This window comes from Eumetopias jubatus, unplaced genomic scaffold (genome assembly GCF_037043125.1).
Source record: "Eumetopias jubatus isolate StellerSeaLion01/CBP00866 unplaced genomic scaffold, mEumJub1_p1.0 scaffold_13, whole genome shotgun sequence".
NCBI lineage: Eukaryota > Metazoa > Chordata > Mammalia > Carnivora > Otariidae > Eumetopias > Eumetopias jubatus.
The window spans coordinates 53,267,000-53,294,274 of NW_028274819.1; the positions used below are offsets into that span (position 1 = coordinate 53,267,000).

General features: G+C 37.2%; 1 protein-coding gene and 1 non-coding gene across 2 annotated transcripts in view; one reads left to right on the forward strand and one right to left on the reverse strand.

Annotated features, from left to right (window-relative positions):
• RRM1 (ribonucleotide reductase catalytic subunit M1) overlaps positions 1-27,275 on the reverse strand; it is a 36,679-nt gene that overhangs the window by 2,232 nt on the left and 7,172 nt on the right. Inside the window, exons 2-17 of the mRNA XM_028115950.2 lie at positions 26,383-26,471; positions 24,013-24,190; positions 22,646-22,746; positions 20,591-20,650; positions 19,432-19,471; positions 19,022-19,184; positions 14,080-14,221; positions 12,668-12,751; positions 11,297-11,458; positions 10,845-10,924; positions 9,999-10,200; positions 6,973-7,122; positions 6,544-6,765; positions 4,450-4,526; positions 1,926-2,061; positions 694-789 (exon numbers count right to left, since the gene is read on the reverse strand). Coding sequence (XP_027971751.1) covers positions 694-789; positions 1,926-2,061; positions 4,450-4,526; positions 6,544-6,765; positions 6,973-7,122; positions 9,999-10,200; positions 10,845-10,924; positions 11,297-11,458; positions 12,668-12,751; positions 14,080-14,221; positions 19,022-19,184; positions 19,432-19,471; positions 20,591-20,650; positions 22,646-22,746; positions 24,013-24,190; positions 26,383-26,471 — 1,982 coding nt within the window. The remainder of the gene's footprint in view (positions 1-693; positions 790-1,925; positions 2,062-4,449; positions 4,527-6,543; positions 6,766-6,972; positions 7,123-9,998; positions 10,201-10,844; positions 10,925-11,296; positions 11,459-12,667; positions 12,752-14,079; positions 14,222-19,021; positions 19,185-19,431; positions 19,472-20,590; positions 20,651-22,645; positions 22,747-24,012; positions 24,191-26,382; positions 26,472-27,275) is intronic.
• LOC114218822 (U6 spliceosomal RNA) lies at positions 6,020-6,123 on the forward strand. Its single transcript, XR_003611244.1, has one exon. It is a non-coding gene; the product is annotated as a U6 spliceosomal RNA (small nuclear RNA).

Here is a 27,275-nt window from a genome sequence, read left to right on the forward strand (position 1 = left end):
AATAGAAATAATGTTTTCTTAGATCTAGGGTTAATTTGCATCAAAACATACAGACTAGCTAATGCTACAATTTCTGCCAACAAATATAGAAATGTTACAGAAATCCTTATCTGTGTTGGCAGGGAGACAAATGTTTAGACAGAGGCCTCCATCTACAAATATAAATACTTCTTGATTCTAGGCTGCAAATATTTTATTGTTAAACACTATCTGTCACTCTGTTTTTTGGACTTTGGAGTCCTCAGTCTCCACCATACTTTTTAATTAAGTTTGACTTAATTTGAATAGTGGGTTGTATTTCACACTTTGTATCAGTGGTCCCCAAACTTTAATGCATTTTGGAATTTTAAATACCTAGGGGGTATTTAAAAAAATACTAATGCCTGGCTCCCATTTCCAGACATTCTAATTTGACTGTTATGGGGTACAACCTAAGCTTCAGAATTTTAAAAGCTCCCCAACTGGTTCTAATGCACAGAAAAGTCAGAAACTACTGCTTCATATTATTGCACAAACAAGACGGTAAAGCCTAGCTATGTGAAAATGTATGTAACTCCAGCACAACAATGTAGAGGTTAACATAAGCCCATATGACCACAGTGAATAACCTTTCTCTCCACTGCATGGGGTAAGTGAGAAGGTACCAATGTCCAACTTAGCTTCTAAAGAGCACACGTGATTTTCATTCTGTACCTGGATAGAACCATTGCATGCAATAATCTGATTTTTCATCTCTTCATTCCACAAGCCCCGCTCAGTAAGATCCTTCAGTAAGTGAGGATTTACAATCTGAACAGAAAAGCAAAAAAGATGTCAAGGAATAAAAAAGAATGACAGAGCCTAAACAGGATCACAGGCCTGAGCTTAAAATAAGTAAGATCACTGAAGAAGTATTTAACATTAAATTAGTTGGTAAATTCTATTATTTTATAAGACTGAGAGGCCCATCCTACCAAACAAGTTATATTCCTTTAAATTCTTGATCTGTGATTCAAGAAACATGATTTTTACAAAAATGAAAAGCAGGGAGATCAGTTAAGAAGTTTAAGAATAATGGCAGTGGAACAGGAAGAAAGGTAAGATGGGTAAATCTATGTGGATTACTTCTTTTTCCCCCCTAAGTAAGGATACAATAAATACTTAAGAAGAAAAATTAGAAATGTATCTACTCCAAACCTTACAGAAATTTATTTCAGGTAATCTGGAAATTCGCAAATAAAAGTCTTTTAAATTAGTGGTTCTCAACCCTAGCTGCACATTAGAATTACCTGGGAACTTTAAAAAAACACTGGTCCTACCACCAGATATTCTAATTTGTAAACCACGTTGAGAATTATTGTCATGGTTCCATATACTTCTTGCTTCTATATACATCTTGAGTTTCACTGTATATACATCTTGAGTATCATCAACTTAAGCATCTGAGGTCATAGTACACATCATTATGATTACAGAATGGTTAAATATCATGTGAACTCTAATATCAACAAGCTACTTTCGTACCTGACCCTCAATCATTCACTCATTTTTTTTTTAAAGATTTTATTTATTTACTTGACAGAGAGAGGGGACACAGAGAGAGAGGGAACATAAGCAGGGGGAGTGGGAGAGGGAGAAGCAGGCTTCCCGCGGAGCAGGGAGCCCGATGTCGGCTCGATCCCAGGACCCTGAGATCATGACCCGAGCTGAAGGCAGACGCTTCACGACTGATCTACCCAGGCACCCCTCAATCATTCTTTTAACAGATATTTGTTAAATATCTATTATTAAATAACTTAGAATAATATTGGAGATGAAGTGGACTCACTTTATCAAAGCTTTGCCCCCATACTAAGCAAAAGGGACATACTAAATATGAGTTGGCATTTACTCCCAACAACAGGCTTTTGCAAGCTTTCCTGTAGGTCTAGTTGTGATCTTCTCACCTGAAATTCTCCTGACAAGACTCTGCGAGTATAGATGTTGCTGGTATAAGGTTCAATGGACTCATTATTTCCCAGAATCTGAGCAGTTGAAGCAGTAGGCATCGGGGCAATAAGTAAACTGTTTCTTATACCATACCTAAAGAAAAGGAGATTATTAGGTGCTGGTACTAAAACTACAATCTGACAGGAAACCAGCTACTTCAAGTCACTGCAGTAAATGCAGATGCTATGAGTGACATCATACATGCATTAGACTCACATAATGACTTTTGAATTTTTTTTTTTAAGATTTTATTTGTTTGACAGAGAGAGACACAGCGAGAGAGGGAACACAAGCAGTGGGAGTGGGAGAGGGAGAAGCAGGCCTCCCACCGAGCAGGGAGCCCAATGTGGGGCTCGATCCCAGGACCTGGACTCATGACCCGAGCCGAAGGCAGACGCTTAACGACTGAGCCACCCAGGCGCCCCATGACTTTTGAATTTAACCCCTATAGAGATGCAACTCACAGTATGAATGGTATAGCTCGCCCCTCTCCTAAATGCCTGACTCCTAAACAAAATTAGCACAATTTTACTGCTGGCGATTCTTCTCATGCCTTGACTTATTAGCACCTGATACACTAGCTTGCCCAAAGAAATAATAGAATGGCTGCTGAAGAGTCCCCACCTGTATCAGGGTACATTCATTCAACCCTCATTCTTTTCTACGTGCTCTAGGATCACTGTGCTAAGCCCTTTCAGGAAACATAATGATGTGAAAGTGGTCAGAATCTGACATCTAGAGAGTGCTTAAGGAAGAATATACTATCTGAACACTGAGAAATCTTCAAACTGCCCTTAGCTCGTCCTTCAAAGCTCAGCCTAAGAGATGCCCACTCTAGAACATCTTTCCCGACCAGGCAGAAAATATTAAATACAAAAGCCAAATATAAGTATTTCTTCTGCAAACATTTTCTATGACCTGTACCTTTATGTATACTTTACTTGTGCTTACATGTTTCACCTTACTTAGTCTTAAGTTTCTCAAACACCAAGAGTTTGGTCTTTCCTATATTCTATACCTTTGGATTTATACAGTACTTAGCTTAAAGCTTCATATCCTAATGGAATCTGTACAACCGGGATCTTAATCTCACTTTGTCACTTTCTAGTTTTGAGGCATCAAGAAAACCACCAACCAACTTCATGTCTTACTTCCTCAGCAAAGTGGACAGTGATTTCCTGTCCAAAGATAGGAAAACGTTTTGAAAAGCCATGTATATAAAAGACACACCAAACTATGGAATTGTCTGTAATCATTAAAAACATTAGGTAGATCTGCATGTACTAAGAGAAAGATGTCCAAAATAAATCTTAGAATATGTCAAGTTTGATCATATTTTTGTAACAAAACTGTGTGCATCTGCAAATGTACTGAAAAAGGTCTAGAAAAATACACACCATTAACAATGGTTATCTCTGGTAAAAGGAATAAGTTGGTTTGTATTTGTTTTGTGGAACAAGTGGTTGGCAGAAGAGGTATAAAGAAGGACTTTCACCTTCCATTTTGTTTCTGTATTTGAACTTTGCTATTCATGTATTAATTTTGAAATTTTAAAAAGTTATGTATAGAAAAATATCCACAGTATTTTGAGAAAAAAAATAAATAAATAAAATACATGTCCATTTTTGTAAAAGTTGAATTTGCATATAAATGTACCCAGGCACACACATTCAGAAGAAAGTCTGAAAGATGAAAGAAAAAAAGATACAGATTTTTAGGAGGTGGTATTGGGATAATTTCATTTTACTCCCTTTCACACATACGTTTTCCAAAATGTTCTAACATGTATTATTAAGTAATAAAACAATTTTAAGGTAAATAGATATTTTTTAAAGAGTATTTTAAAGCTACTGCTTCCTTCTGTAAACATTAAACACTCTGCATATGCATTAACCCAGAGACAACAGGCTCATGAAGAAAGTGAAAACATCTTGTTTTATTATTCATTAAGCAAAACATGCTACCTGCCCTTAAATCTTTTATTAGTTTGAAAGGCCTTAAAAACCTCAAGTTTTACATTTTTCTTTCACAGTTTAACATATTACCCTCCAAAAGCTCTTCCAAATCCCTAACTTACTCTGATGACAACCAATTCAGCAAAAGCCATTTAGGTGCCCAAGGGAGTTAAGCAATAAATAAAAGTGAAAAACTTTTAAAAAGCAAGCACACTCGGAAATATGAAGTTTAATGAGAAAAAGAATTGCTTAATCCAGGTAGTTAAGCCCCTAAAACAAGATCAACTGATAATACCTACCATTTATTAAAATGCTTTCATTGCACCAATCAATTTGTAGGTTACTATTCATATATTATCTTACAAAGTATTTTTACAAAAATAGTTCAGTCGATAGGTCATTTTAGCCCCAGTTAAAAGAGAAAAAATGAGTTTCAGAAGTTAAAATAACATACCTAACTTCTGAAAGCCAGAATGAGAACCTAAACCCTCCTTACTTCAAAACTACCTTACATCTCTTCGCTTACTTTGCAATCTTCTCCTTGAGAAGTTTCCAGTCCCACAGGTCTGTGGGAGTAACATTCCACATATCATACTGGAGGATCTAGGGAATAAACAATGCAAGCTTATGACAAATCACTCTATAACAATTTAAAACAATGACAAAAACCAAATGACTAACTGCCATTCCCCACAACCCAACAAATGTCTTCTAGTAGAACCGTGTGAGGAACACAAGGTCCAGAGATTTCCCTGGACAAACTTTCATGCAGTCATATTGGTTAAAGGTAGCCTAAGAAACCTGGCTTATCTCTTCCCCATGTCCCTGATGTGAGCCCTCAGAGGATTCATATCATATCTACAAACCAGGAAATCCTAACATTCATGTAAGTATGTTGCTGAGATGCATTCTCTTTTTGTACAGTAAAAATGTTACTCTAATTTCATCTTTAATTGCCTTGATCTATTTACTTAGCTATTAAACACCTATTTTCAAACCACTGGATATCAGATTTCCTAAATATCAACAGGAACATTAGGACTAAAAATAACATAACATTTTATTTTACACAGAAGAGACTCATACTACCAATAATAAAGGCAGTGTGGAAAGCAGAATTCTAAGACAGTTCCCAGCTTCTCACCCCCTGGTGCACAGGCCATGTGTAATGTCCTCCTCCTGAGTGTGGACAAGACCTGGGAATATGATGGATGTCACTTACATAATTATGGCAAAGATGAAAAGTTTCTGCAGATGTAATTAAGGCTACAAATCAGTTAATTTTCAGTTACACAAAAGACAGATAGGATATCCTGAGTGTACCTGACTTATCAGATGAAAACCCTCAAAGAGCAACTGGACTGGGCCTTCTTGAAATGAGAGACTCTCCCTCCTACTGGCTTTGAAGAAGCACGATGTCATGAGTTCTACAGGTACAAACAAATGAATTCTGCCAAAAACCAGGTGAGCTTGGAAGAGGACTCTGAGCCTCAGAGGAGACTGCAGCCTCTATCAACACCCTGACTATAACCTTGTGAGACCCAAAGAAAACAACGTAGCTGAGGCAAGCCTGGACCCGACTCAAGGAAATGAAGATAATGTATGTTGTTTTTATCTACTAAATTTAGCAAAAGAAAACTACTACAGTTAGAATTCTTCTTAAGTCGCTTTTACCAATGACTAGTTCCATATAAAACATTAAAATAAAGGGGCATCTGGCTGGCTCAGTCGGTGGAGCATGAGACTCTTGATCTCAAGGTTATAAGTTCAAATCCCATGTTGGGTGTAGAGATTACTCAAAAATAAAATCTTGAGGTGCCTGGAGCTCAGCTGGTTAAGTGTCTGCCTTCAGCTCGGGTTGTGATCCTGGGGTCCCGGGATCAAGCCCCACGTGGGGCTCCCCGCTCAGCGAGGAGTCTGCTTCTCCTGCTCCCTCTGCCCCTCCCCCCAGCTTGTTCTCTCTCTCTCAAATAAAAAATCTAAAAAATAAAGTAAAATAAAATCTTAAAAAAAAAACACATTAAAACAGAGTATAGTTTCCTATGGCTGGTATAACAAATTACCATAAATTTGGTGGCTTAAAATAATAAAAATCTGTGCTCACTTCGGCAGCACATATACTAAAACTGAAACAATACAGAGATTAGCCTGGCCCCTGTGCAAGGATGACACGGAAATTCATGAAGCGTTCCATATTTAAAAAAAAAAATTTATTCTCATAGTTCTGGAAGCCAGAAGCCCAAAATGAACATGTTGCGAGGACCATGCTCCCTTCAGAGGCTCTGGAGGAGATTCTGTTCTTTGCCTCTTCCAGCTTCTAGTGGCTGTCAGCATTCTTGGGTTGTGGCTGCATTACTCTGACCTCTGCCTCCATGGTCATGTTGCCTCCTCTTCTCTGTCTCTTGTAACAACTACTGTCACTGGATTTAGGGCCCACCTGGGTAATCCAGGATAATCTCATTTCAAAATCCTTAATTACATCTGCAAAGACCCTTTTGAAATCCAAAAAGGTAACACTCATAGGTCCAGGGATTAGGATGTGAACACATCTTTCTGTAGGCTACCATTCAGCCTACTGTAAGAACCTACAGATAAAAAGAAATTTCATCCATATACTTACTCCTCTGCTGACTGGAGAGCCCTCATAGGTTTCATATGGGCCATGCTCCTTGGCCAGGTCACAGCTGGCTTCCAAGGCTCCATAATAAATGGTTTCAAAGATCTGCTTATTCAGTAGCTGGGCTTCTGGACTCTCAAAAGGATACCTCATCAGAATAAAAGCATCTGCCAGACCTTGTACCCCGATTCCAATGGGGCGATGGCGTTTATTTGATAAGCATGCCTTTGTGCCAACAGATTTAGAGAAGAAAGAGACATTACTGAACAGAAAAGGCAACATTCTGCACCAAATGATACATGCTCTTTTTTTATCTCTGTTTTCTCACACCATTCCAATGACAGCCGTTTAAATGATGACTGGAAGATCATGATAAGCTCCCTCCAACTTGGGTTTCAAGAATTACCAATAAGCAGAGACCTCTATTCATACCTCTGGGACAGGATAGTAGTTAATATCAATAATTTTATTCAAGTTTCGGACAATGACTTTGGTGACTTCAGCCAGCTTCTTAAAGTCATATGTGTGTTCTGACGTGACATACATATTCAGGGCCAGGGAAGCCAAGTTACAGACTGCAACCTGGAATGCAAAGAAAAAGGGTCAAGAATCACACAATTTTTATTTCTTCCCCCTGCGTCAATGACAACACCATGTAAGCCTCTGACATTATAAAATTTTTATCTTTATCTTCTCCCTCTTCATCGTTCATTCCTAAATCCCAGTACCTATTCACATACGAGCTGTCACATGCACCAGTGAAACAGGTGAGATAGAGTATCTGTGTTCCATAGTCCACGGCTCTGTCACCAGACAGACCTCCCATCGGGCTCTAATTTCTTATGTGTATCTGTCTCAGTCAGTAGATGTGTGCTGTCCAATACAGTAGCCACTAGCCACATGTAGCCATTTAAATAAAATTAAAAATTCAGTTTCTCAGGGGCACTAGTCATACTTCTTGTGCTCAACAGCCACCAGATACATTTCCATCACCACAGAAAGCTCTTCCAAATTACACATTCCCACCTTACTTTCGTTGAGATTCTGGTAAGTTCCTATCAACAGGGGATCAAATTTGTGAATTTTGCAAAAGCTCTTCAGGTGATTTTCCACTACACTACACTAGGTGGTAAGCTTTTTCAGGAAAGAAACGTATCTCATTTTAACCTTATATTTTTAATACTAGTACCACATCTGGTATATAATAAATGCTTAATAATGTTGAATGAATACACTTCCTTTTCCATTTTGGACTATCTTACCCCAAAATCTCAACTCCTCTCACCTAGACTCCCTCATGCCCTTCATATCTACTCAATTCTACACGTTGCCTAAGTACCCAGTTTTAAAGTATAGCTCGGATTGCGTAAGTCTGATAAATGCTAGGGAGAAAAATAAGACAGGAAAAGACAAAGGGTTCTAGGAATAAGGACAGAAGGAGTGCCATTTTTAAACAGAGTTGTCAAGGAAGACCTCACTGAGAATGAGACACATGAACAAAAACTGAAAAGGTTAGACAGCAAGCCACATGGCTATCTGGTGGGAGTGAGCATTTTAACATTCAAAGTAAACAGCAAAAATCCTGAGGAGGGAATGTGCTTGATATACTTGGAAATTAGTAGGGCTGGAGCACAGTGAGCAAGGGGGAAAGTAACAGTAGCTGAGATGGGCATACTCAGTTGTGCATGAACCCACAGGGCACTGTAAGAATTCTGGGTGGAAACGAATGAAGTACTGATACATACTACAACACAGATAAGCCTTGAAAACATGCTAAGTGAAAGAACCTGACACAAGAGACCACCATGTTATATGATTCTATTTATAGAAAATGTTCACAAGAGCGCCTGGGTGGCTCAGTCGTTAAGCGTCTGCCTTCGGCTCAGGTCGTGATCCCAGGGTCCTGGGATCGAGCCCCATGCTGGGCTCCCTGCTCAGTGGGAAGCCTGCTTCTCCCTCTCCCACTCCCCCTGCTTGTGTTTCCTCTCTCGCTGTGTGTCTCTGTCAAAATAAAATCTTTGAAAATGTTCACAAGAGGCAAATCCAGAGGCAGAAAATAGATTAGTAGTTGCCAGGGGCTGGGGGAAGAGGATAATAGTGAGTGACTGCTAATGGGTACAAAGGTTCTTTCTGGGTTGATGAAAAGTGTTCTAGACTTAGATATTGGTGATAGTTACACAACCTTGTGGATAAACTAAAAAACACTGAAATATACACTTAGAAGGGTGAATTTTATGGTATGAAAATTGTATTTCAATTTTTAAAAAATGAACAAACTCTGGATGGGTTGGAAAGTCAAAGAGGAGTGTTGAGTGGAGGAAGGATATGATCTGATTTTTGTTTTAAGAAGGGTCACTCTAGTCTCTGTAGCATAATCTATTTTGTACAACAGTTACTTGAGTACAGTATATGCCAATTTTCTCCAACAATGAATTATATGTTTCCAAAGGGCAGGGCCTGAGCTATAATCATTTACATCCCAGAGCACTTGGTACAGTGTCTTGCACATAGCTGGTACTCAGTAACTCTGGCTGAATTAAACCGCGACCTTAGCAGTATGTTTAATTCACTTACCATTTTCTTCCCAACTTTTCATTTGTCATGTGTGTTAGGTCCTAGCATACGGGATCTGCTCCTTCCTCATTTCCATAGTTTACATCCAACATCCAAGCAGCCTGTCATCCAACCACTGCAATAATCTCCGTAAACTAATCTCCAACCTCCTCTCACACGAAGACACTCTATTACGAGAAGCAAGAACTATCCTTCTCATCCTAGCATTTTGACACTATTTTCCTTTCAGGAACCTACCAGGGCTTCCTACTCTGTGACATGCCAGACATTTCACCTGCTATCTCCCCTCCCCCAGCCACAGCCATCTCTCCACATACCATACCATAATGCATTTGCTCCATCAGAACAAACTTATTTGACACTCTCTGCACAAAACCTATTCCTGTCTCTGATCTGATAGGCTGTTCTTCCCAAATGGAAAGATTTTCCATAAACTTTTTTTTTTTTTTAAATCAAGTCTCTGTCCCATCTCTAGGCTCACCTCTTCTGTGAATCACCTTAAAGATCTGACATTAGAATTCTGTTTCACCATTCACTGAAAGGACTCTCTACCTGCTTACATACTTTAAACTGAATGAGCATCCTGACACATTCTTGTGTTTGTCCTAAACCACCATAACTGAACACCGAGAAAAGATTATTACAACAATGTGTGTGTAAGAAAAAAAGTGAGTCTTTTCTACATGGCTTAGACTATAAGATATTTAAGGGCACAGATTACATCTGTTCCTTTCTTTGTCATCTCTATTTTAGTGCCCTTCTACTTATAGCAAACTATGAAAACTCCCTTCCCCTATCTCAAGTGAAATCAAGTGAGGGATTCACAAATAATAACTGCCTAAGATTCTTCTCTCAGGACTCTGGGCAGAAATTTGTCTACCTACCTCATCTTTGCTGGTATACTCTACTATTTCTGTGCACAGGTTGCTGCATTTGATCGTTCCCAGGTTCTGCTGGTTGCTCTTCCGATTACAGGAATCTTTGTAGAGCATGTACGGGGTACCTGTCTCTGTCTGAGACTCAATGATGGCATACCAAAGCTGCTGAGCTTTTACAACCTTGCGGACACGACCCTGTTTCTCATAACTGAAAGGCAAAGCTAATATTATTTTAATATTCCCTAAGAAAATCTTTATTGCAGACAACTTGAAGACACTAAAATATAAAATTATGAAAGCTCTTAAATGTTTACTGTGTTCTGCTAAGACAGAACAAAAGGCATAGGATATTCATTTTACTACGGCTAGTGACAAAGGAAAATCAGGCAGCTCGGGACCCATTAGAATACACCCAAATCCCACTAAATCACAATACCCTTCATAAGGAAAAGGAATAACACCTCAAGTAGTCAAATCTACTGTGCTATTATTTAATGAACTAGTAACATGGGTTCTAGCTGTTCTTGATTTCTGTGGGCAATATAAAGCATAACTTTTTAAATCAAATGTACTGTGAGACAAAGCAAAATAATAACCCTTGACCTTAATTTTTATAAGTCTCAATTAAAAACCAAAGCACCTCTTTGTAAGTCACAAAATTTTAAGAAAGAAGATAGAAACCAAATTTTGGTAGCAATCTGACCAAAATAAAATTATTAATCACATTCTCTCCTGGATGTTTCTGAAGATTCCTAGAAACTGGGGCTAATGATTGATAACGTTTTGAAATTTGAATCCCCCAAATAAAAGAAACACATGATTAAAAATTATTACTTCATATTTTTCCCATACCTTTCATATAGCTTCTCAAATTCCTCTCCCCAAACCTCATCCAGACCAGGACATTCATTTGGACACATCAAAGACCAATCCTACAAAGGGAAGAACCCATAAGAGACTTGAAATAACCAACCGCACATAGTCCATTAGGAACATGGCAAGGGATAGGGTGGCTTCCATAGATAGACTCTCTTGGAAATCTGCTGTAGAAATAACCATTTTGGGCTCAGGCTCAAACATCTAGTTCTGCCTGTTTATACATGACCTTTTAAGCATTTAGGTCAGATAGCATCTGCTTTAGAGAATAAAAACCCAAAAGGGCAGAAATGGCATCTCTTAAATTGCTTAAAATGCCTTCCATAGCATAACACATAGGTGGGCTCTTCCTAACCATGATTTAAGATGACAAAAAAGAAAGCTGGTATGAATCAAGTTGTTCTTACCAACAGGTACCTCTTTCTCACCTGATTAGTCTCCACTCGTTTCATGAAGAGATCTGGAATCCAAAGGGCAAAGAAAAGGTCCCTGGCACGCTGTTCTTCCTTTCCTGTGTTCTTCTTTAAATCCAGAAACTCAAAAATGTCTAAATGCCAAGGCTCCAGGTAAATAGCAAATGCCCCAGGTCGCTAAAGGCAAGTAAACCATCATTCTTTTCAGAATCAGAACGAAACAAAGAAACTTCATATTTTCCAAAGCAATTTTATAATATCACCTTTGATCTTCACTACAATTAAGGAATTAAATGAGATAATACAAATAAAGGTACTACAAATGTAAGTAGTAATATTGTCCTTACAATTCTAGGAGTAAAAAAGAGCAATTGATAAGAACAAGATGAAATAACTAGTCCAAAGTGACACAATGGACTGCAGATGGAGCTTCCTTTCAGCTGCCATACAACTCACTTGACCCTATATGACAGGAATACAAAGCCCATGGGAAATCACTTTATCTTTGACAATAATAAGTTGTGCTCTTATTAAAGATCAAAAAAGTGATGTCTTATCAAGGTCTCCACAGATCGTTTTTAAAGTCCATCAAGGGAAATTCATAAACTAACAGGTGATTAGTGTGCCTACATATCTGTCCGAGGCAGGCTCAAATTGCAAACTATCCTGCTGTTAACACTGGGCAAATAATCCAATCCTCTCAACTTTACTACTCCCTCTGTGAAAGAGGCAGAGTTTTGTTTTTGTTTTTTAAAGAAAAAGCTACAAGACTATTACAACCCCTTTTCAAGGTTAGGTATTAATATTAAGTCACAACTTTAGAAATTCTTTGCCAATAAGCTGTCATATAAAAAAGCTGCCTAGGGGGGAGCCTAGCTGGCTCAGTGGGTAGAGCATGTGACTCTTGATCCTCAGAGTCATGAATTCAAGCCCCACACTGGGTGTGAAGCCTACTTAAAAAATATAAATAAAAATAAATGAATAAACAAATAAATAAATAAACAAACAAATAAAAGCTGACTAGACCACTGGCTGCCTGGAGCCAGGGGGAAAAGTATGTATGCGTGGGGGTGATGGGGCGATTAATCAAAGGTGTCTGCAGAAACATTTTGGGGTAATGGGAAATGTTCTATATCTTGATTGGTGTAGTGACTACACAAGTATATATATTTGTCAAAATCCATCAAACTGTACACTTAAAGTGTGCACACATTTAAATTATACCTCATTAAATTGATTTTAAAAGTGAAAAAAGTAGTTAGAAATATATACAGTATATTAGGAAAGTAGTTAGAAATATATATACAGTAAATCATCTTATTTGAAGCATACATGGTTAAAGATTTTTAGTTCTGATTTCCAGGACTTTCGAGTAACAGAACATACCTTGTTTCCACCTTGATCCACATATCGAGCTGTGTTGTTATATACTCTCAGCATTGGTACAAGGCCATTGGAATTGCCATTAGTCTGAAAGAGAGACCAAGAATAAAAGGCATCTGGAGGAGAAAAGTGGGACTAAGCAAGGAAAAGAACAAAATGGCTCAACAAGTTACTCTCTTCCAGTCTATATAAAGTCTTATCTGCTCTCCATCTCTCCCTTTGCTTTGAAAACAGAACACCCAATACAAAATAAATAAAATGTTGTTTTTCTCTTATTATTGCTGTAATGTTGTTGTTACATCTCTAATTTACAATGAGATACAACATTACAAGTCAAAAGAATCTGAAATCAGGGTAGCTAAATTTAAATTCCATACCTTCTAATGGACATTACATAGATCTACTTTGGGTAGAGTAAAAACACTACTACAGTGTCTTTTTCCCAAAAGAATTCAAGGCAACTTACAGTAAGAATTATATATAATGGATAAATAAAGACAATAAAGATAAATGGAGATTCTCAACAATAAATGGATCCTAGAATGAAAGTAAGAAAATATAGACTCCTAAAACTAGAAGATACCTCATCAAATTTTAAAAATAATCCTTCCAACTCCAAAGCAAGCCTTTAAACAGTCTAGAAAAATAAGTGAGCAATAGCTCACCCTACGATTATGTGTAAGTGCTCCAAAACACTACATAATGGAATAATTTCCTTCTAGACTCTCTAACTTTATTTGGTAGGGTTAGATATTTTCTTCACATTACAGGTGAGGAAACAAACTCAGAGATGTAAAATAACTTATGGTAGGCTGCATTACTGGTAAGTCGTAGAGATAGAATTTAAATCTAGGTCTTACCCAACATCCTTATCTTGACCCCCAATGAATAGTGAATTAGCAAAGGGCTAAACTTACATCATAAGGTGCCAATGTTTAAAGCATGAACCTTGGCTCTATCACATATTAAGTGATCTCTGGAAGTAATTTAATTTTCTATGCCTCAGTTTCCTCACTTGTAAAATGAAGCCAATATTGCCTATACTCACAAAGTTATTGTAAGGAGTGAAGTTCCTACCATGTGTAATGGTACCCATCTTCTACGGTTGTAGCAAGGATTAAATGAGTAACTCAGGTAAAGCTTTTATAACAGACTTAGCATATAGTAAGCAATCAATAAATGATAGCTGCTATTATTATTGCTAAGATAAATCTGAATTCCAAAATCTGAACTAAAAAAATCCTACAGATCATCTAATCTAAACCAGAAGCTAGAAGTAGTGAAATGACTCACTCAAAGTCATGTATGACTAGCTAGCACTCATCAGAGACCCAGGTCTCCCAAGCCCCAGCATATGCCCTCTCAACCTGAATCCCTGTAGCCTACAATTTTTTAGTCATAAAACAGAAGCTTACCCCAGCAATGTAGCTGCCAGTAGCTCGAATACAACTCACAGCAACTCCAATTCCCCCAGCAGACTTGGAAATCAATGCACACTGCTTTAGAGTGTCATAAATGCCTTCAATACTATCATCTTTCATACTCAGAAGGAAACAGCTATGGGGGAAGAAAAAGTGACAACTCAGCAAGGAAATGAAACAAAGCAGAGAAACCAAATTGACTATAAGCCCCCAAAACAGTAAGTTGGGCAAATAAAAGATTTGAAGTTTAAAAAATTCCTAGGTATTTTAGGGAAAAAAAACTTTTACTGGACATGACACAAGACACATCAACAAATCGTATTTTTTTTTAATTTTTATTGTTATGTTAATCACCATACATGACATCATTAGTTTTTGATGTAGTGTTCCATGATTCACTGTTTGCATATAACACCCAGTGCTCCATGCAGAACGTGCAAATCGTATTATTTTAAAAACACCTCCTGCCTATCCTAGATGCTAGGCCTAGAAAGAAGTCTTTTTTTTTTTTTTTAAGATTTTTATTTATTTATTTGACAGAGAGAGACACAGCGAGAGAGGGAACATAAGCAGGGGGAGAGGGAGAAGCAGGCTTCCTGCCGAGCAGGAAGCCTGATGCGGGGCTCGATCCCAGGACCCTGGGACTATGACCTGAGCGGAAGGCAGACGCTTAACGACTGAGCCACCCAGGTGCCCCTAGAAGGAAGTCTTATAATAAAGTCTAAAATATTAATTTACGTGTTCATCAGACTGCAGATGTGCTTTATCATATTTTCTCATGCAAATTCCTAAGCATACATAACTAATAGGTCTTTCCAACCTATTAGTAAGCCAAGTAAAATTAAACATTTATGAAATAAGAAACATCTATCCAATGTCAACCAATTCTTTGATAGGCCCTCCAAAATTTAGCCCCTTGATAGCCATTTTGAAGACACCCCCCCGCAACTTGTGATTCAGGTCTCATCCTCCTCCCCCCTCAGGAACCTTACTTACTCTACCAATGAGTAACCTTACCTACTCTACCAACTCTCCCTTCACTACCTTGAACATACATCCACTCAAACAGATTCTATCCGTTAACTTTTTCTATTAAATAGGCCAACATTCAGAAAGATACAGAAAATATGACATATACTTTGTACTTATCATCTACTCAAGAAAATAAGACACTACATATATAATATAGTGTGATTACAATCCCATACCATATCCATGCATTTCTACCTTCTTTTGGCATTTAGCATTTTTAAATTTCTGGTTACATATTTATTTATCCTTCTACAACTTGCTTTTAACTTAATATTGTGTTAGAGATTCTTTCCTACTGATACATGTCACTCTCATTGCTACAAATTGTTCCACTGTATGAATATGCCAATATATTTGTCCATTTGCCTGTTGATGGACATTTGGGTTATTTCCAATTTGTTTGGTATCCTAAACAATGTTGCTGTGGAAATTCTTAAACATATCTCCTGGTGCTTAGGTTGAAGGATTTCTGTAGAATATAAACCCAGGAGGGGAATTCCTGGGTCAAAAGATACACATATGTTCCACTTTACTAAAGATTCTCCAAAGTGGATGGAAAAGTATACTCACCTAGCAACATATTAGAGTTCCCTGTGTTCTACATTCTTAGCCACACTTGGTATTATCAGCCTTTTAATTTTTATCAGTCTGATAGGTATGAAATATCTCATTATGTTACCTTTCATTTTCCTAATTACTAAACTCACATGTTTATTCGCCAGTCAAGTTTCTTCTATGAATTATTTTTTACATCCTTTGCCCATGTTCCTCTTTAGTTTTGTGTCTTGACACAATCCCTTGACAGTTAATATACACCGCCAGTATCTTCTCTCAGTCTGGAACTTGTTTTTCCTTTGTTTTTGGCTCACAGGAGTTTTTAATTTTAATGTACTCAATTTTTCCTTAATGTTGTTTTGTCTATTATGACTATTTTAAGAAATCCTTTACCACTCTGAGGTCATACATATTCTCCTATTAGGATGTAGGTTGAGGGGCGCCTGGGTGGCTCAGTCGTTAAGTGTCTGCCTTCGGCTCAGGTCATGATCCCAGTGTCCTGGGATCGAGCCCCGCATCGGGCTCCCTGCTCGGCAAGGAGTCTACTGCTCCTTCTCCCACTCCCCCTGCTTGTGTTCCCTCTCTCACTGTGTCTCTCTTTATCAAATAAATAAATAAAATCTTAAAAAAAAAAGATGTAAGTTGAAGTATTAAGAGTCATGACGTCTACAGCTCACTTTCAAATGACTCAAAGAATTTTTTTTAATTTTAAAGATAAAAAAAGTATGTGTACATATATATATATGGCAAAATGGTAGTAATATTTTTATCTAGGCAAAGGTAAGTAAGTGTATTGGCATTCACTATCTTTAAGCTTTTCTTTTTCTTTTTTTTTTTTTTAAGATTTTATTTATTTATTTGACAGAGAGAGAGACAGCGAGAGAGGGAATACAAGCAGGGGGAGTGGGAGAGGGAGAAGCAGGCTTCCCGCCGAGCAGGGAGCCCGACGTGGGGCTCGATCGCCACCATGACCTGACCCGAAGGCAGACGCTTAACAACTGAGCCACCCAAGCACCCCTAAGCTTTTCCGAATATTTGAAATTCATAGTAAAAAGTAGGGAGAAAAACAGACATTTATTTATTTTCTCTAATGCTCTTCTAAAAGATTTTACTTTCATATTTAAATTTTTTTTCTTGGGGGCACCTGGGTGGCTCAGTCGTTAAGTGTCTGCCTTCAGCTCAGGTCATGATCCCAGGGTCGTGGGATGGAGCCCTGCGTCGGGCTCCCTGCTCGGCGGGAGGCCTGCTTTTCCCTCTCCCACTCCCCCTGCTTGTGTTCCTGCTCTCGCTAGCTCACTCTCTGTCAAATAAATAAATAAAATCTTTAAAATAAATAAATAAATAAAACTTCTTTCTTGAACATATTTCTGTATATGGAATGAAAAAGGGGAATCTAATTACCTTTCCTCCCCATAAGACAACCAATTTCCCTAGCACCGTTTCCCCCAGATGAACTGCAACAACACCTTCCCAAATAAGCCTGAATCTCTTTCTGAGCTCTCTGTTATACTCCACCGGTTTATTTGTTTATCTCAGAATAAATACCACACTGTCTTAATTACCATGGCATTATGGTAGTCTTGAAACCTGGTAGGACTTACTCTTCAAAACTTGCTATTGCAATTTATGTTAGCCCTGTGGCTGCCCTAACACATTACTACCAACCTAATGGCTTAAAACAGAAACTTATTCTCTCATAGTTCCAGAGGCCAGAAGTTCAATGTAAATTTCACTGGGTCAGAATCAAGAACACTCCCTCCAGAGGCTCTAGGGGAAAACAGATCCCTGCCTCTTCCAGCTTCTAGTGGCTCCTCTGCTTGTAGCCACATCACTCCCATTTCTGCCTCCATCTTTACCTTGCCTCTTCTCTTCTGTATGAACCTTACTCCCACAGCCTCTCTCTTAAGGGTACTTCTGACTGGATTTAGGGCCCACCTGGATAATTCAGCTAACCTCCCTATGTCGAGATCCTTTTTAATCATACTTTCAAAGACCATTTTTCCTTATAAGTTAACATTTACAGGTTCCAAGGATTAGAACTGGTATCTTGAAAAGCCTAGTAAATTCTTAAACTTTTGTTCTTCTGCATAAATTTTGGAATGAGCATACTGACATTTTGACTGGATCCATAAGTTAACTTAGGAAAAACTGACATCTTTAAAATATCAAATCCATTTATGATATAAAATCACTCTCCATTTGTTTTTTAATGTTTTTTAATGTCCTGTTTTAGAATTTTCTCCTTAAAAGCCTTCCATATCTCTTATTAGATTTATTCCTGGGTACCTTCCAGTATTATAAATGATGTATTTTAAAACTTAAATCTTCTAACAGCTAGAGATACTCCCTTCATTCATACTGAATTTTTATATCCAGATACTTTGCTGAAATCTCTTTTTAATTCTGATAATTTATGTGTAGATGCTCTTGAATTTCCTATGTAAAAACCATACCATCTGTGAATCACTACAGTTTTGTTCCCTCATTTACAATCCGTTTTTTTCTTATCTTATAATGCCAGCTCAAGTCTCCACTACAATGCTGAAAACAGAGGTGACAGAGATCTAAGTTTTTAGTGGATATCTCTTACCAAATTAAGAAAGTTATTTTCTGTATCTATTTTGTTAAATTTGTTTTATTATGAAAGAGTATTTGATGGTATAAAATGTTAGTGCAATGGATTACATTAATGCAGTTTTTTATGTTAGCGTATCCTTGAATTCCTGGATACACTAATGTTGCTAAAAGGTATTTTTTTTTAACATATTACTGGATTCTGTTTCAGTGTTCCTTTTCTCAGAAAATGGCATCACCATTAATCCTGTTACTATACCCATAAACTCAGGAACAAACCTTGACCCACATCCAAAACATCACCAAATTCTGTCAATTTTACCTCCTAAATAGCTCCTGAATCTGTCTATTCTCTCAATCTCTACTTCACTTCCCTAATCCAAACTACCACAATCTCTTGTACAGACTATTAAGAGTCCCATAATTAGTTTTTGGTATTTGTTTTTAAAACAATGTTACTGAGATGTAATTCACATACCATACAGTTCTCCATTTAAAGTGTATAATGAATGGCTTTTAGTATATTCAGAGAGTTGTGCAAACATCATCACAGTCAACTTAAAAATCTCATTATCAGCATTTATTTCTCCAATTCATTTACCACACTGCAGCAGAGCTTTCCAGGATGCAAATCTCATTTGATCAGAGCAGGAGTGATTCAATGTTCATTAAATTAATTTTTATGTGATTAACTGCCTTGTTTCTTCAGGTCAAGGTTTATTTTCCTAATCAAAACCATTTCAGAACATTAAAAACGACTAGAGACGACACATACCTAGAAAGCTGTGGGCGGTTGGTACCAGCATTGAAGAGAGTGGGAGAGGCATGGGTAAACCACTTCTCAGAAAGAAGGTTGTATGTTTCAATAGCAGCATCAATATCTTCTGCGTGAATCCCCACAGACACCCTCATCAACATATGTTGTGGTCTTTCTGCCACTAAAAACAAAAGGAGTTTCAAATGATGGGACATGTCAGAAAGACTAGGCTAAGACATGTACCTGAGTCAAAAAGGAACACCAAAAGACAATTTAAAAAACTTCTACCAATAAGCGCCAAAATTATTCAAAAGCCAAACCTAAAGTTAAAAATGTTAGTGTTTAAACAGAAATGTTAAGGCTGATAGCTCAGAGCTCTATATTCAATATAATGAATAGAAAATATAACAAACATGTTCATTTCTCACCTTTCCCATTGATCTTCAACAAATAGGATCGCTCCAGCGTCTGGAAAAACCAAAGCAACCAAAACACTTCCAGAGCACAATTTTTAAAGACACAATGGATATATCTTTCACAATGAGGCAACCTATTTTTTTTCAAGATTTTATTTATTTGAGAGAGAGAGACAGAGTGCGCGTGCACAAGAGAACCAGACAGAGCAGGGAAGTAAGGGACAGAGGGAGAGGGAGAAGCAGGCTCCCCACTGAGCAGGAAGCCTGATGCTGGGCTTGATCCCAGGACTCTGGGATCATGACCTGAGCCTGAAGGCAGACACTTAATCGACTGAGCCACCCAGGCGCCCCAAGGCAATCTATTTAAATATTCTCAGTTTTTATATGATTTTAAATGAAAGGAATAGCATATTTACTCTTACTGGCTTCGGTCTGGAACATTATCAGTTGGCTGTTTGTTTTGGAAAAAACTACATGAAAATTCCTGGAAAAAGCCAGCTCTATATTAATATGTATAATGTTAACTGCAGAAGTTGTGGTATTCATCATCATCATCTTTATGGTTAACACTTATGAAGTGCTATTCTAAGGCTAGGCACTGATGTAAGCAACACACACACACACACACACACACACACACACACACACACACACACTCATTTAATTCTCAAGAGAATTTGTTGTTGAAATTTTATTATTATTATCCCCATCCTAAAGATGAGGAAACCGAAGCAGAGAGATTAAGTAACTTGCTAATAAGAAATAGAGCAGAGACCTGAACTCAGATGGTCTGACAACAACACTCATGTTCTCAATCACTACACAATACTGTTTATCAACACAAAAGTACCTAAAAAAGCACTTTGCACATAGTAGGAATTCAATAAATAGTTGTTATATAAATAGAATAATATGGAATAATTCTAGCAAAGTATCTATATAATTCCCCAAGTAATCCACGGGTAGCATTTGGAAAATTCAAAAACTGCAAATGGATAAGCTATCTTTCCTTAATTCAAACAACCACCACTACCCTAACTTAATCCCCACCCCAGGTCCATCCCAACACCCAAAACTTACTGCCTTTATAATCATATCACTAAAACATAAACAAAAACCTGTATATCCTGATTTAGGGAGGAATTCCCACTTATAAAAGCCCATTATTTACCTTAAATCCAAAGTAGTTGTAAGAGAAATCTCGGTCATAGATAATGGCAGAGTTCAGGCGCTGAAAGAGGTTAAGGGGGAAAAAACCTATAATTAAGATAATTAGACTTATTTTCACAAAATCTGATATCTTTTAGCCCTGACTCCAGAACTAAAATTGACACAGGATACAAAAGAGATAACACTAAGTACTGTCGACTAGAAATTTATATCTAACATTAAGGAAAATAAAACAGTATATCAATTGAATATCTTAATTAGGTTTAAAAACATGTATATTAAAAGACTAGAAGAGAACATGTAAATATAAGCTGTATATAAGTAAAATTATTAATGTGATTTTCGAAACTTTCCCTGTTATTTTACAGTTCACCTCTAATTAAAAAAGGAAAGAACATGCGCACAAGAGGGACCATATTATCATCCTTTTTTTTTTTTAAGATTTTATTTATTTATTTGACAGACAGAGACACAGCGAGAGAGGGAACACAAGAAGGGGGAGTGGGAGAGGGAGAAGCAGGCTTCCCGCCGAGCAGGGAGCCCGATGCGGTGCTCAATCCCAGGACCCTGGGATCATGACCTGAGCCGAAGGCAGACACTTAACGACTGAGCCACCCAGGCGCCCCTATCATCCTTAAACATGTTTTTAGACTACCTATTAATCCAAAGGTATTGGTACCACATATTTACTAATACATATTTTTGTTTTAAAATTAGCCCATTTTAGGGATGCCATTTTAAACTTTACATAACAATATATATAACAATGACAGAAGGTAGGATTACATTAATTCTAAGGCTCTTCAAAAAAAATTTAACTGGTTTTAAACAAACTAGTGTGTGACAATGGTCATTGTTACAGAGTTTTTCTTGGCTATAAAGCTGTTTAGAGGAAAACAAAAGCAATCAGGTACAAATAATCATTCTGGATAGAAAAAAATGGAGTTAGTATTATTTTTCAAAATACTAACAATGTTTCTGCATAATGAACCACGGCCAAGGCCTAGAAAAATCTCTATGAAACCCTTCCTTTTTCTCTTTAATTTTTAAGGGCATCTTTGTTGCCAAAAGCAGGTAGGTCCCTAGCATGGATAATGGGGAACTGAAATACTTATCAGTATTTATTTTACAAATACAGGTTTCTGCTGTTCTTTATTTTTATTTTTAATCCGTCTTCCAGATTATACATATGAACAACACACAAACAACTCAATTTTCTCTCAGTCTCTTTAACATCAGATACATATTTTGAGAGACAGGTAACTAATCATCCTATTACCCAAGGTTAAAACTGGTTTCTAATCTGTCCAGATATCCATGGTAAATAAATCCATGTACAAAGGGGCTGGCAAGACCTACACATCTTTCCCTTTCTCTCCTGTGGGATCTAGTTAAGAAAAGGGTTAAAACACAAGTGGATAATTTTTAAGTTGCTGAGCAAGATCTCTCAAGATTTTATGCTGGGAGTCAGTTTGGCAATGTCTACTAAATTTTTTTTAACAAAATTTTTGAATGCACATATTCTTTGGCTAAGTAACTCCACTGAAGGGATTTATCTGACTGATATACTCATCTATGAGCAAAGCACCTACCATGCAAGGATATTCGCTGTAGCAAAAAATGGAAAACAAATATTCATCACTAATAATTCTTACATATATGTACAATGACAATATATCTATAAAATGGAAGGCCATGCAGCTGTTAGAAAGAATAGGGTAAATTCATAAATATTGGTATAGAACTACCTCTAAGATGAACTTGTAGGTGAAAAAAGTATCAGCAGTAACAGTATGCATAGTACACTACCACTAAAAGGAAAAATATATATGTACACATACACAAACACACATACATATTATAGAATAGCTCTAGAAAAATACATTTTAAAATGATAAAAATTCTTGTTCCAGAAAGGAAAAGTAGGATCCAGAGGAGAGAGAATAACTTTATACCTATACTATTTGTAGTGTTTAAGTTCTTTTAAATGTGCTTATTGCTTTAAAACAAAAAAAATCTATAAAAAATTTTTTCACCAGAAAAGCATTATACATACATCTTTATTGGCCAAAACAATATCCAGTGTTGACTTGGCCACCATGGGAGAGTGTCTGCCATTATGTGGGTTTATATAATTGTAGAGATCTTCCATCACATCTAAAAAAATTTTTAAATAAATAAATGTCAAAATCACTTAAGAACAAATTCAATCCTCCGGTAATAGTCTAAAACCTTTCTTCATGCCAACCTACCTCACTGCCTAGCACAGAAAGTGCTCAATAACCATATACATGTTGAATAAATACATAATAATGCCTCAGTTAAGGAAAAATCTTCCAGAGTTAGAGTAAACATAGGCTCTCGTAATTTTAAAGAGATTCCCTGGTGATTCTGATGACCAAACCATTGAGAATTATTGGTTGAAAATAAAGAAAAACAGAAATTATTATCTCCTCTCAAATGGTTTTTTATCCCAGTAGAATAGAAACTCAACTATAAACTTATAATCTATCATCCCAAGCATTTCATTTCTATAAACACAGATAATAAGCCCTGTCTTTTTGCTCTTCTTCAGGACATCATAACAGAGTGTGACCCTCTGCATTTACATATAAAACTTATATATGCACACATAATGCTGGCATTTTGATTAGGATTGTCTTGAATCTATAGATCAATTTTGGGATAACTAATATATCTACAATAAGTCTAATGAAGAGGGTGATATAATGTTTGAGCTCCACATAAAGATCTGGAATTGACAGCCAAAAGATTTCTAATCTCAGTCTACCAGTTGACTTTTCATATATCACCTGTTACATATGGAACAAATTATTTAACCTTCCTTTGCTCACATTCCCTGAGCTGTAAAATGGGAGTGATGTAATGAAGTGCTTGCTAATGGTGACAAAGGACATTTTGTTCAACCCAGAACATGCCAATAAATATTACTCATTTTTCCAACCACACCACCATCAACCACCTAAAGACAGGCCTTAAAAAAAGCGGGGGGGAGGGGGGAGGGGGGCTGAGTGGCTCAGGCGGTTAAGCATCTGCCTTCGGCTCAGGTCATGATCCCAGAGTCCTGGAATCTAGCCCCGCATGGGGCTCCCTGCTCAGAGAGGATCCTGCTTCTCTCCCTCTCCCCTCTGCCTGCCGGCCCCCCTGCTTGTGCATGCTCTCTCTGTCAAATTAATTAAGTAAAACTTTAAAGAGAGAGAGAGAAAAGGATAAAGAAAAGGATCCACTGACTCTCTCATGCAGCAGGTCAGCAGCACGGAGAACCAGGAAGTTCCAATCCCCTCTCTGCCACTAACTCGCACACCTTTAAAATAAGACGTAACTTTTCTTTTGACATTTAAGGTTTCATTTGAGTAGTCTTATACATTTTCTGAGAATTCTAACTTTTTCCTCCAGACTCACCACTGAACACTTTCTTTGTTTCTTTGTGCAAGTTCGAGACGGCAATCCTTGCTGCCAGGATGGCATAGTCAGGGTGCTTAGTCGTCAAGGTCGCAGCTGTCTCAGCAGCCAAAGTATCTAGTTCCACAGTGGTGACCCCACTGTATAAGCCTTGGATTACTTTCATGGTGATCTGAGCCTACGAAAACAAAACCAAGAACTACTTGAGCTTCCCCAAGAACCACTAGCCTCCTTAAAAGAGCAATGAAGAAAACAATCAAATTTATTATCAAAAAAAAAAAAAAAAACCCGACAACTTCCTTTTCTGAAAAATCTTTCAGAATGTTGGACTATGGGAAACTTAGTAATGAGAACTCATAAACCAACAGAGCCACCAGAAAATGCATACTACATATGCAATGAAGAGGGGTCACCAAACAAACAAAAAACCCAAGTATAGCTTTTATAAAGAGTAATGGTCTCACAGGAAAATAGCTGAAAACAAACCAGTGATTTTATAAGTATTTCCTCATCTTTCATTCAAATTCTCCCTCTGTGGTCAGGGTTTGAGCTACATACTTACTCATTTTCCCCAGTCCTACCTAAGGACAAGTATGAGAAAGCAAATGAATCAAACTTTAATCATTCCAATTAAAGGAGATGAAGGTGTAAATCATTCAGTGACTACTCTTTCCTTAGCACTTCACAAATTACAAAGTAGCTCGATTTTCATCATCACTGACATTTCACAGTCACCATGTGAGATGGGTATTATTACTATCACCACTTTATGTGAGAAACTGAGGCTCAGGATACTGGGACTTGCCCACGGTTACTACGACTCATGCTTTATGGGATCCCATGCAACCTCACTGCATTTCGCTGTTTGCAAGACCATTTTGTAAGACATTCTCCTTTTCAAAACACACAATGCACAAGTTATTACCATACATTCTTAAGAAAAACAAATTCTTGGGTCTTTACTGAATCTTTAAGACACCTTAATTCAACAGGAAATCAATGCACTTCCCAGGTAACCAAAGCATGCCCCCCTCAAAAAAAGTGTGTGTGTGTGTGTGTGTGTGTGTATTACTAGTTTATAAGCCTTCTACTTATATTATACCTCAGCCCAAGCTCCTGATCACTTTCTTCTCAGAGCCAAGAGATAAGTTATGTTCAGTAAAAGAGTAGTGAAATCTTCTGAATAGTTTCTGGTGCTACATGGCAAGTAATCAGAACTCAGGATAAAATAACAAGTCACTCGTATAAGTCACTCCCCTTCTCCTTGAACCTTTCTTATCTCTAAAACAGGAAGATGAAATAGGACGATCTCTCAGATTCATTCCAATTCTAACATTCTACTATTCTAATTATTGTTTAGAATTCCTAAATATAAAAATAAATATAAAATATAAATATATTTTATTTATATTCCTAAATATTTATTTATATTATTTATATTCCTAAATATAAAAGGGAATTTATAATAAGCATATTTTAAAGTTGTTTAAAATTATTGTCTTTTGAACATTTTGGTCAATTCGATATTTATCAAGTGTCTAATTACATACATGCCAAACATGGCAGATATCACAATAAGAAGACACAGCCCACACTTGATTCTAGGGCAGGACAGAGACATATAATTAATTTCCATACCACGTGATTAATGCTAGGAGGCCAACACAAGTGCCATCGCAGTACAGATAAAATGCCCAAATAAGGCTGGGACAATATGAATGGGTTTGGAAAAAGGGGTCTTAGAGACTCCATTTCGAAGATCATTTTGGAAACTATGTGTAAGATGCATCTGTACAGGACAAGATGAAAGGAAGACACTTTAGAGGCCACTAAAGACAGCAGTCCAGATTAGAGATGATGAGGGTCTAGAGTAGGGAAGTTACAAAAAATAATGAGAAAAACAGAACAACTTGCTTATGAAGTATTCTCCTTAATTTAAATGTTGTCCATGAAATCTACTTTATATTACTTAAATGCATTCTTTCTACATAGATAACAAAAAAGCAAATTTCAAACTAGTTCCTATACAAATGACCACAACTCCAAAACAAGCTTTTCTATACGCTTTTCCACTTATGAATAAAACAATTCACCCAAGGAAGTCTCTAATATGATATGTTAATATTAAGTTTTCCTCTTTGTTCACTCTGATAATTCTCTGAAAAGAACTCACGGGGCCAAAAGTTAGAAAATAGGTCTTGTTTTGTTTTGTTTTAGAAAGTAAGTTTTCAGCAATGAATTCACATTTTATATCCAAGGCCATAACCAAAATACCAAACCAAAATATTTATCAAGTGAATGATAAGAGATAAGGGACTAGTAAAAGGAATCACATGAAGCAAGGTTTACATAGAAACCATATTTACTTACAGGATCAACAAAATCCATATTAAGTCCATAACATAGCTTCTGGATTCGAGACGTAATTTTGTCAAACATAACCCGCTCTTGGCGACCATCTGAAGAATCAAACCATGTAATTCATGTTAGCACTCATTAAAATAGCAACGTCAAAGAATCAAAGGTAATCAACCCATGAACTTTTAAAACTGACCAACATGAGATGCTATTTCACACATAAAAGATTCAGACCCCAACAGAGTCATCAAGAAATTATTTTTGTATCTTCAAAGAGTATGGATTCTATACACAACGTCTTCCCTTCTTCCCTTACAAATAAATAAATCAGTTGGATTCTTGCAGTAACTCCCTAAATGATGTTTCTCCCCTTGTCCCACATGGCAGCCAGAATTATTCTTTAAAACTTAAGTCAAAATCATGTCATTATCCCCTTCAAAACGCCTTAATAGTAGTTTAACATCACCTTCAGAATAAAAGTCAAAACCATTATAATAGTCCATAGAACCCTACACAACTTGTCCTGTGTGCCCCTTCCCCAACTTCAACTACTGCTTTCCTACCCCCCCTCCCTTCCTCTACCCTGGCAACCCCGGCCTTGTGACTATCTATACTTCTTCAGGTCTTTGGTCAATGTCATCTTCTCAGTGAGGCTTCCCCGATCACCCTATTTTAAACTGCAATGCCCCTAACACAGCCATGCTCTTCTTATCCTCATCCTCCTTCTATGCTTTATTGTTCCCTATAGCACTTAGTATCATCGGACACACTATATATTTTACCTATGTATTTGTTTACTGTGTAAGTCTCCCCACTCATCCACTAGAATATAACTTCCAGAAGGAAAGATTTTTGCATGTTTTATTTACCAATATATTCCCCAGCACCCAGACCAAGAACCAAGG